The sequence below is a fragment of the Hippocampus comes genome, unplaced genomic scaffold (assembly GCF_001891065.2).
Source record: "Hippocampus comes isolate QL1 unplaced genomic scaffold, H_comes_QL1_v1.1 scaffold600, whole genome shotgun sequence".
In the NCBI taxonomy this organism is placed as follows: domain Eukaryota; kingdom Metazoa; phylum Chordata; class Actinopteri; order Syngnathiformes; family Syngnathidae; genus Hippocampus; species Hippocampus comes.
The window spans coordinates 26,574-37,380 of record NW_017805785.1 but is presented as its reverse complement, the minus strand read 5'-3'; the positions used below and the strand labels follow the sequence as shown (position 1 = coordinate 37,380).

General features: G+C 45.1%; 2 protein-coding genes across 5 annotated transcripts in view; one reads left to right on the top strand and one right to left on the bottom strand.

Moving 5' to 3' along the window:
• mef2ca (myocyte enhancer factor 2ca) overlaps nt 1-5,101 on the top strand; it is a 14,046-nt gene extending 8,945 nt beyond the window's left edge. For 2 of the 4 annotated variants that reach the window (XM_019885378.1, XM_019885379.1), the window contains 8 exons: nt 819-962; nt 1,094-1,262; nt 1,474-1,515; nt 1,591-1,748; nt 1,841-1,864; nt 2,242-2,371; nt 2,447-2,606; nt 3,143-5,101. In XM_019885378.1, the coding sequence (XP_019740937.1) occupies nt 819-962; nt 1,094-1,262; nt 1,474-1,515; nt 1,591-1,748; nt 1,841-1,864; nt 2,242-2,371; nt 2,447-2,606; nt 3,143-3,434 (1,119 nt within the window). In that variant the 3' untranslated portion in view covers nt 3,435-5,101. The remainder of the gene's footprint in view (nt 1-818; nt 963-1,093; nt 1,263-1,473; nt 1,516-1,590; nt 1,749-1,840; nt 1,865-2,241; nt 2,372-2,446; nt 2,607-3,142) is intronic. The other 2 variants (XM_019885380.1, XM_019885381.1) reach the window with 2 other exon arrangements.
• Nucleotides 5,102-6,498: 1,397 nt separating this feature from the next.
• Nucleotides 6,499-10,807, bottom strand: part of LOC109525121 (arrestin domain-containing protein 3-like) — a 7,053-nt gene continuing 2,744 nt past the window's right edge. The window contains exons 2-8 of the mRNA XM_019885418.1: nt 10,750-10,804; nt 9,838-9,985; nt 8,983-9,085; nt 8,455-8,711; nt 7,625-7,778; nt 7,369-7,520; nt 6,499-7,208 (exon numbers count right to left, since the gene is read on the bottom strand). Of these exons, the coding sequence (XP_019740977.1) occupies nt 7,149-7,208; nt 7,369-7,520; nt 7,625-7,778; nt 8,455-8,711; nt 8,983-9,085; nt 9,838-9,985; nt 10,750-10,804 (929 nt within the window). The 3' untranslated portion in view covers nt 6,499-7,148. The remainder of the gene's footprint in view (nt 7,209-7,368; nt 7,521-7,624; nt 7,779-8,454; nt 8,712-8,982; nt 9,086-9,837; nt 9,986-10,749; nt 10,805-10,807) is intronic.

Sequence of the window (10,807 nt, the reverse complement as noted above, 5' to 3'; positions counted from 1 at the left end):
GGGTGTTTGTGTGTGTGTGTGTGTGTGTGTGTGTGTGTGCGCGCGCGCGTGCGTGCGTGCGTGCGTATTTGTATGCTTTTATATTCGTCTGTGTTGTGTATTTGTGTTTCTATGATCAGTGACCGCTTGATGACATACATGGAAAATTCAATGACTTCATGTGATTTCGTTCAGACAAAAATGTTCCTAAAGCTCCCAAATGAAAAGTAGCCGAGGGGGGAAAAAAAAAGTTCGTTTGAAGAGTTCATTCTGTGTAACGATTGCGCCCTCTAGTGGGCAGTCTAGTCATTGGAGCCATATTTTTTTATGTTACATTCAGCCTTATGAAACTTCATCCATCCATCCAGTATTCGAGCCACTTATCCTCACGAGGGTCGCAGGCGTGCTGGAGTCACAAATATTTCACGCTCATAATCACATCTATGGACTTTGACTGTAAGAGTTGTTGTTTGGCAATTTCTTTTGAAATGCATCAATCAATTATCCCCAAAGTAGCAGCAAAAAAAGTTCATTTTGTGTGTATATATATATATATATATATAAACATATATACACAATATATATATATATATATATTGGATAGAAAGTTTAAAAAAAAAACACGATATTTCCAAAAGAGTTGTATATTGGAAGGGGCAAAAAATACAGTTTCATGAAAAAAAAATTCTACCCCAAAAATATTTCCAAGAATTTTTTTTTTTCTGTGGTTCATGAAAAAAGTTGGATATTTTCTTGCAAAAAGTTGTGTATTGTCAATGAGCTTGTTGAAGGTGTTGCTGAATGATCCTCCAATTTAGTGCACATGAATGTATTTCCAGACGTTGCGGAAGAAAGGCCTAAGTGGCAGTGAGAGTCCCGACATGGAGGCGGACGACTCTGCCGGTCAGAGCCCCGAGACGGATGACAAGTACCCCAAAATCGGCGACGACATCGACCTGATGCTCAACAGGCAGCGGATCTGCGTGAGTTGCCATCGCCATGACGACAAGCCATCACAAAAATCACATTTTTCCAAAAAATGACTTGCTTGAAAAAAAACTCCACTAAAATGCAACTTAAAAAAAAATGTTACCTCGCCCACCTCGACCTGCAGGGCCTGCCCGCATCCAGCTACGACATCGGCCTGAATGCCTCCCCGCTGCTGTACCCGCACCCCGGCATAGGGGGCGCCGCAGCCAACCACAACCTGCTGCCCATCCACCACGCTTCAATGCAGAGGAATGCCATGTCCCCCCAGCGGCCCCCCAGTGGCGAAGATGCAGGTCTGTGACCGCATGTGAAATCATTACCAAAATCCAGGACCACCCCCAAAGCCTATTCGATTTAGCGACATGAAATTTGATTGACATGACTGTCATAAGTAGAGCCACAAAAAAAAAACCCTCACAACTTCACCAATTGTTTCATTCAGCAACGTGACATTTTATGAGGACACACCAAAGTGAAATTGAAAGTTAAAAATTATCTTTTCAGGCCTGTTGGGCTCCGAGCTGACAAACACTGTTGTCAGTGTGGGTAAGTCGTCATTATCATCATCATCATCATGATCACAGTGGAACAACAAACAATGCAATTTTTTTTCCCCGCCAGCAGGAAACGGCGTCTACAGCAATCAGTGCCCATCTCCTGCCATGATGTCACCGGGGGGTGCGTCTAAGAGCAAAAGTCCGCCAATGAGCATGAGCCGCAAGCCCGACCTACGACCCCTGATGCCGCCCGCCAACAAGTGCAGCAACATGCCGACCATCGTGAGTGTTTTGACACAAATGCATCCATTGGAGTAAAAGGTGTCTTTAACCGACTAATGCCAGTCTGCACCTGACTTGCTGCTGCCCTCTAGTGTGAGGACTTTGACCTGATGTTGGTAAGTCTCACACGTTGACGTTGTGTTGTTCTTTGTGTGGTAGCTAGTTCTCGGTGACATCCTCACAACTTCAACACTGCATTCAAATCAAGTATCTGGAAATTGTGATCAATGGACAGAGGTTTATGATTAATTTTTTTAACTCTCCAAAATATTCTTGAAATCACCATCAGACTTTGATGCCAAGCTCCGCCCACATTTGGGCAACAAAGCTTCCAAATTCAGTTCAAGTTCACCCTAGTTTTTGCTGAAGATGACTGAATGTCCACTCTTCCTTGCTTCTGCTTTTAACAGCCACAGGACACGCCGGCTTCATTTTTCTAACACTGTGTCCAAGCAATCAGGATGAATGTCGGGGTTTTTTTGTGCTTCTCCAGAACGCTCGGATCAATCACTCCCAGACGGCACAGACACTGTCCAGTCCCTCTGCATGTGTGTCCGCCGCCGCATCTCTTCCCAGCTCCGCTATGGGAGGCTACCCATCCTCTCTGGGCTCCTTCGGCACAGGTGAGTCTGCTCATCCTGGACAAGATGGCACCAACGCGAGCCAAAGCTGAAGCGGAACCTTTGTGTACTCCTCAGAGTTCTCGCTGGGTGGTGAGGTGGCCTCCCTGATGGCTTTCGGGTCAGCCGGGCTGGGCTCCGTCAGTACAATGCAACAGCAGCAGCACCAGCAGCAGCACCAGCAGCAGCACGTCCACGACTTACACAACCTGCACAGTGTGCCACTCGCTCACATGGGGTGAGCAAAAATAAAAAGACACTTTATTCTGTTCATACTGCAATTTGTTTCCGGAACAAAATGCAAAATCTCTAATTGGCTGAGAAGTTCTTAAAAAAAAAAAAAAAAGACAGCAGTTTATGAAGCTGAGTAAGTTGAACTCTGATTGCTTAGACATTGTGTATGGTGTCCCCCAGGGGTCATTGTTAGGGCCAAAATCATTTATCCTATAAATGAGCTGTGTAATGTGTCACAACTATTAAGTTTGTGACACAAAGATACTAGTTTCTGGTGAGAAAATGGTGCAAATTTTATCACTACCCCAGAAGGTAAAAACATGGTTTGATGAAAACAAGTTAGCAATGAAGACAAAATTAAAAGTAAATGGAATTATATTAAAAAAAAGATATGTATAGAGAGAGTAAATGAAATCAAGTCCCTTGGGGAAACACTCGTAAAACTAAATTACAACCATTGTACTTACTGCAAAAAAGAGCAATTGCAATCGTTCAGAATGTCAGATTTCCTCACCACAAATGGTTGTCTGTGTCTTGCAGGAACTTGTGTCAGAACACCAACCTGCACTTCCCATCGGGCCACCAAAACCTCCAGATCAAGTCAGAGCCAGCCTCGCCCCCTCGAGAACGCCCCGGGGCCAGCATGGTGGGTGCACGTCCGGGCCGCTCGCCCGCCGGCAGCGCCTCCAGCTGCGGGAGCTCGTATGACGGCGGCGAGGATCATGACGCCGCTGGTTGCGGCGACTTCCTCCTGCGGCCGCCGTCCAATCAGGATGAGCGCCGGAGCCCATCCGTCAAGCGCATGCGGCTGACGGAGGGCTGGGCCACATGATGCTGAGGGGGTGGGGCTTGTCACACAGGTTACCTTGGAGTGTTTATTGAAGAATCATCTCATTGGCTGTGTTGGGAATGTATCACTGGTCATTACTGGGGATTTTTAGTGGCACTATCTAGGTCTGTTTTTTCTAAATCTGTATGCGCTGTTGCGATTAAGGAGTCTGCAGTGAGCAAATGATTGATGACGGAATCTTTCACTCATTCTCGACTCCCTAATCACTACATTTGCATTTCTCGTGGACTTTTTAGGAAATATCTCGGTCCACAGCCTAAAAATCCCATTATAATGATGAGGTCATGAGAAAATTCTCAACACAGTCCATGAGCATATTCCTAATTCCCGTTATGCTTTTGTGTTTGTGAGGGTGCCGGTCACAAACGGCCAACAAGCAGTCAAGCACTTGTGAGTCAAAGCTCATTTATAAAAATCGACAATCGCTGAAAAGAATGTCCCCCAAAATGATTGGTTAAGTCCCAGCTGAGTAGAGCTAATGCTTATTTGTAGTGTATGCACCAATCAAAGCAAAATTCCAACAGAACCCTGAGGAACTCCAACCATCAAATGTGACTTTATGAAGGGGAAATTTGAAAACTAATCCCGAGAAGTTATTAATTTATTTATTACACGGTAATTCGAATTCTATAAAACTCATTTTTTACAAACAAATTTGGACTCGAAAGACTTTAACCAACCACAATTTAGGACACATTGCCAGAGACAAAAATATATATATATATACTTTTACTACTTACAATGAACTTATTTTTCTTATCTGATAACTTTTATCACAGTTATTTTGGATCTAATTATATTTCGACTTTCCGATCAGTTTGACGTTTCCACCTCGTGCAGATTTGCGGCCATTTTGTGGGAGGGGTCACATTTTTTTTTTGTTTGTTTTTAAAACCAACAAATATGAAAACCAAAACGAGGTCCAATTTAGGACGTTCGCTACCACTTAATTCATAAAAGTCAATTAAGCGTCGATTAAGATGGAATAACGTTGAGACGAGAAGAGAGCGAAGGTCAATGAGCTGACAGGAAGTGAGAGAGTGACAGGAAGAGGAAGCACATTCGGGTTCGCAAGAAGGTTGCCAGGAAAAGGGAAAAAAAGTGACAGGTGAAGGGGCGGGGCCAGGCTGGATGCAGGAGCCAATGGGCAGCCGGCTGTGCGTGAGGGCAGCGGCGCGAGCGAGGCCTATTTATGCAGAGTGTGAGCTTTTAGCTATTAGCTTGTCGTGCATTAGCCTTTAGCTTAGTATAGGAGGACTGCGGGACAGTGACGACTTCAAATGTTTTTTCTGTGTCCTGGAGTCAGAGACCACGCCGTTGCCATGGTGACGCCACAAGTAACGCCATTGGGTGAGGTCGTCCTAATTGATAATTCAAGTTTACGCGTGCGTCTTCATGGTAACTGCAAGAGATTCTGACTCGTGCTTCTGCTTAGCTTTTTGTTTTCTTCTTTTGTTTTGTTGAAGCTGAGGGTTGTTGAAATTTGAATATTTTGCTGATCAAAAATGTATATTTGGAGGCCCAACCCTGTTTTCAAGCCGCCAGGACCCGACCGGTTAAGAGGTAGAACCCAACCGCATTACGGGTCGCAATGTCGCTTTACGTTCAAGAGAAGATAAGGGCAGAGCCCGCCAGCTTTCTCCCCCCCCCCCAAAAAAAAAAAGTTGAAAAAAAAAAAAAGATGTTTTGGATCAGAACCTGCTGGGATCACACACACACACACACACACAACAGACGCACAAAACGCAAATGTAAAAGTGTGTCTACACACACACACACACACACACATATATGCATACATATACGAAACAATAAAATATTACCGCTCTGCTCAAAATCTTGCTGTTTTGTTTCGTTTGTGCCAACGAGGTCGTCCAGGCAGCTGCAATCAGTCGCCACCAGGTAGAGACAAAGTTCAGCAGTCACGATGCAACTTTTTAGACTTTGTGGGTTTCGATCGACTTTTAGGATCTTTGTTTTACCTTAAGGTGACGTTTGATGTGTTAATAAACAGTACTTCTATGACTTCAAAACAAAGAACTTTGGTGACATTCATGACAACTTTTATGACTTTTTATTGTCTTAACATTTGATTACTTTTGAAGAACTTATGAAATTTTTATGACCTAATTAGCTGTTATGACTTAATGACATCTATTAACGTTTTCGTGACTTCAAAACATTTAAGGGACAAATGATTTTTAATCAATTTATCACATTCTAATGACTTGATAAACTTTGCAGGGCACACATAGACAAACAATAATTTACACGATTTAGCGTTCGATTAACCTACAGTGCATGAAGGAAACCGGAGTATCGGAGAAAAACGTCACCGTAATGCGGGCGTCATGACGTCATAACTAGTCGCCCACCTGACGAAGTTGTCAAATAAATCCCATTTAATCAGAAAAAAAAATACATAGTTAAGAGTTTAAAACAACTTTTCTGGATCTTTATGACATTTCAAACCACATACAGACACACAACAATTTATTATAGTTTTAGGTCATACTCGTGACTATAAAAACGCTTCTCAGTAATACATTTAAATGTTTTTAGACCTATCTAAATGTATTTAAGGATTATAAAAACAGTTCTGTGATTTTTGAAGCATATATTATCAACACTTTTAAGTATTTATTTAGAAACTGCGAATGTTTGAGGGCCATCAAGGTCAAGGGAACATCTTGCGTGCTTTTGTGTCATGCTAATAAAGATGGTAGTCATGCCAGTGAAATGCTAATATTAAATGTTAGCCACGTTGAGGGAAATGCTAATCGGACATGTTAGCCGCGCTAGTGGAACACTAATAGAAAATGTTGGCCACATTTATAAAATGCTAATTAACATAATACACAGGCGAAAGACATTTTTTCTTAAAATAAACTTTTATTTTTCTTTATCAAAAGTTAATCATGACAGCAAGTAGATCATCATAATATTATAATCATAACAATAATAAAGCACAAAGATGGAAAGAGCAACAGATATGGAAAAGTTGTGCTCAAAAGGACAAATATAAAAATATGAAAAAATATTGCACTTTAGTCATCTCCCAAACTTTCAAGGACGTTTGACCAAATTTTCCTGTAAACATTTCTTACATTTTTTTTCGTCATATTTCGGCGTTCTTTGGACATGGAACGCGCTCGTAAAAAAGTATTCTCATTATTATGAATAATAATATTTAGCTCTGAGCAAACGTCAAAACAGGCGACTTGTGGTTCTTTGAAGTTGGTCGTTTGTGCTTTCAGCTCTGCACACACACACACACACACACACACACACACACACACACACACACACGCATTCTTGTTTCCCAACACACACACACACACACACACACACACACACACACACACACGTTGAAGTTTAAGTGCTTCGGGTGACATCCCGTCAGTCTTTTTTCACTGCCAACTTCCAAACTCTCCCACACGTGACTTCACATGTGAGCGAGGACATGCACATATTTGTTGGGTGGGGTCTGGGTGGTCTCGGGTGGTGTGTTTACAGACGTGTCCAAAAAGTTCGGAGGAAGAAGGAAGGTGGCAAGTGGGTGGCAACGTCTTGTCCCGTCCCAGGAATCTACGTCCATCAATCAATCAAGCAGTCATGTGATCCTGGCTCGGCTGGATATGGGGAGGAGCAGAGTGTCACGTTGGTACAGCAGATGAACTCCAGATTTTCACCTCTTCAGCGTGACGGACACGTGTCAGGGCGGCCGGGCTCCACCTGCTCAGGATATGGGTCCACCTGATGAGCGGCGGTAAGTTACACACTTGCAACCAAAAACACACTTGAATTTCCAAACAAGCACACATTATATAATTAGTCCACTGAACAACACGCTGCACAAAAACTGGAGCATGCCGTCAATCATTTGAACGGAAGCAGGAAGTGTATTCGTGTTCACCTCGGCGTAGAATGGAGGCGGCAGATATCGGAATTCCGTGATGTACGTGAGCAACGCCGCACTAGCATGTTCTTGTTCGTGCTCGTGGACGCCGTGCAGGAAGTGGCGGCGGTGTGACTCCGGGATGGCCAATTCACTGTAGCTGGGCGGAGCTAAAACCAATCAAATAATTAAGACATTCAAACACACATATACATGTACACACACACACACACACACACACACACACACACACACACACACATTGCCATCTTACCCTCAGGGTGCTCTGGCACGCCCAGCCAGCCAGAGGCGCTGCCATGGCTGCTAATGCTAGAGGTGCGGGAGGCGGCGGTGTGTAGCGGGATGGTCCCGATGACCAAAGGCAACGACAGCGACAAGTTGAGACCACCCGGAATGTCAACATACACCTAAATGGAAGAAACAAAACAAACGATATTATTCAAAATTATATTTTCAGCGAATCTATCCCTGCGAGTTTTGTTGTTTGTTTAGCATTATACTTCAGCAATAAGCTAGCAGACATGCCTACAATACCTCTGATGATTTGTTTGAAAAGTTTTGATGTTCAGCTGTATCATGTTTTATGCTTGTTTTACAATTAACTTCAATTAAGAGTGCCAAAAAAAGAGTTTGATGTCATTAGCTTACTAAGCTAACATTGATGGGATAGGCTCCAGCACGCCCGCAATCTTCGTGAGGATAAGCGGCTTATAAAATTGGTGGATCGTAATGGGTCATTTGTGTACGAAGCTGAGATGACTAGCAGGTTAGCACACTCGTGGCTCAAATCAAAATAGATGTTTGTGATTTGTGACATTGACGTCAACGCACTCGTCCTTCGGACAATAGCGGTGTGTCATTAGCATCCAATGTTAATGTTGCTTATGGGTGAACACACTTTGATGGCTGAATTGTAAAACGATTCAAACAAATCATGATGGCGCTGTTAAAAGCTAAACCTGGGCTTCCTTTGGTAATATTACTGATTGACTTGTGCAAAGAGATGGTTTCTGACCTTGACGTCATTAGCGTGCTAACAGGCGGTGGTGGGAGGGGGGGGGGTGGGGGGTTTGCGGGGCTCACCACAAGGGCGTACTCCACGCGTATAATGGGGCAGTCGAGGATGGACGGCGACACGGGCGGGATCTTGAGCATCCTGCCCTCCCAGCTTTGACTCTTGCCCTGAGCCAAGGCTTCCCCTCGCAGGTTGGACACCAGCTGCTGGATCTCTTTGCCTTTGCCCTTGGCAAAGAAGGTCTGCGTCTGGTACAGCGCCGCCTTGGGCACCACCACACGGGTGGAGCAGTTCTCCACCTCGGCGAAAATCTGGATGGAGTCGCCTGAGGGAGAGGCAGGAGGGGTCAAGTCTGCCGGGAGACCAGGCGGGGGATGAAGAGAGGACAAGCGGACGGGGAGGACGTGAGGTGAGGAAGGCTTAGAGGACGGGAAGGACGTCAAGTGAGAAGGACGCGAGGATGGGAAGGATGTGAGGGGAGACCTGCTGAGAGGATGCAGAGGATATGAGGTGAAGAGGATGGGGAAGACATGAGGTGACGTGGAGGTGAGGAGGGGGAGGACGCAAGGTGAGGACGGCTGGCAATCCAGCGCTACCTGGCGTGTAGCCTTTGCGAGCCACTTTGACGCTAAGCGAGATGGGACCGGACGCGCAGAACCAGCAGCACAAAGTCTTCTCCTTGCTGCCCGCCTGAGGAGCCTGAAAACACAACCAACACAAACTTGAAACCCTACCCCAGGTTTGAAATAGCTTGAAACCCCAACAGTCTTAAAAGCCTACGTCAAAACCATAATGATGGCTTGAAACCCTAATTTCAAACCCCAATCCTGACTTGAAACCAACTCTTGAAATCCAAACCCTTGTTCAAAACCAGAACCTCCGCTGGAAACCCCGACACAAACACAAAAGCCTAGCCTTGTCTTGAAGCCGGAACAGTAGTTTGGAACCCTAATTTGAAATCATAATGGTGGCATGAAAGCGCAACTTGAAATCTTAACCCTTGCCTGAAATCAAAATTCAAAACCCCAATCCTTGTTTGAACCCCTAATATGAAAGACAACCCCGTTTAAAAACCTATCCCAAGATGGAAACCTCAACATGAAACCCTAATCATGGCATGAAACCCCAACACTGACTTGAAACCCTCACCCCAGTTTGAAACCAAAACTCAAAACCCTAATATCAAATATAATCTCACCTAACTGACTTTAAAACCCCACCCAAGATGGAGACCCCAACATAAAAAAAAACAAAAAAACACAAATTCTGCCTTAAAACCCTAACTCTGTCTTGGAACCCTAATTCGAACCCCTAATCCATATTTAAAATCACAATGATGTCTTGACTTCAAGCCCCAATTTGTTGAAAGCTCCCAAGACATGACTCGAAATTGAAACCCTATCCCTCACTGCGGCAGTGGAAAGGCAAAGTTGAGGGGGGGCGTGGCCTACCAGCAGCAGGGGCGTGTTAATGTCGATGTGCTCGAAGACGATGAACTCCTTCTTAACCTTGACGGGAAGCATCCAAGGTCGCTGGAGCTCCGCCTTCACCCAGTACCTCACGCTGCCGTGTTTGCCCTCGAACGACGTCGCCAACGCCCTGAACACGCACACCCGCACACAAACACACAGTTAAGTGTCAAATGTCAATTTGAAAATCAAGCAAGTCAAAACGGGCCGCCGGACTGCTTGCTTCCTTCCCGTTAATCTTTTTGAAAATGGATTCACATTTTCAGTTGCGCAACGGCTTGAAAACAATCACTCAAGAATGAAAACAGTCGACTATTGATTGACTTTGACGCCTCTCGCTTTCATGAGTTAATTTCCGCTATTTTAAAGGTGACCCAGGTTAGCCTAGCGCCCTCTTTTGGCGAGCCGCCGCCGGGTTTGAAAGTGACAGACGTAATTGTTGCATCTCTTATCTTTGTGTCTCCAACCTTGCACGTTGCTGCTCACTCCCCCCGCCCCCATTCGATGATGTCACGCAATCATGCAACGATGTAGTCATCACGCCGGCTGCCGCCAGTTCGTTTGCATCAGCGTCTGCAACGGGGGTAGGCCGCCGGCTTGCCAGCCTTGAAAAACTGCTCGTCTTTCCGAAATCAAACAGTGGTCACACTCACTTGAAAATGTCATTCGCTTGTGCTCAAAGTGCAGTGTCGCCACGGTATCGGTTCAGTATCGGTACCGTCGCACTCGGGTACGGTATCCCAGATGGAATTTTATTGAGGTGACAGAAGTGACAGATGTGGTGTGACGGTGCGTCGCGTGATGTGACGTGACATCCGGCGTGGAGTGACGTGATATCACGTGATGTGGCCCGACGTGATTTGGGGTGACATGAGGTGACACGGCGTGACTCACATCTGCGGCAGGTGGAAGCTGAAGGCAAACTCGTGCAAGCCGCTGTGCAGCACGGGGA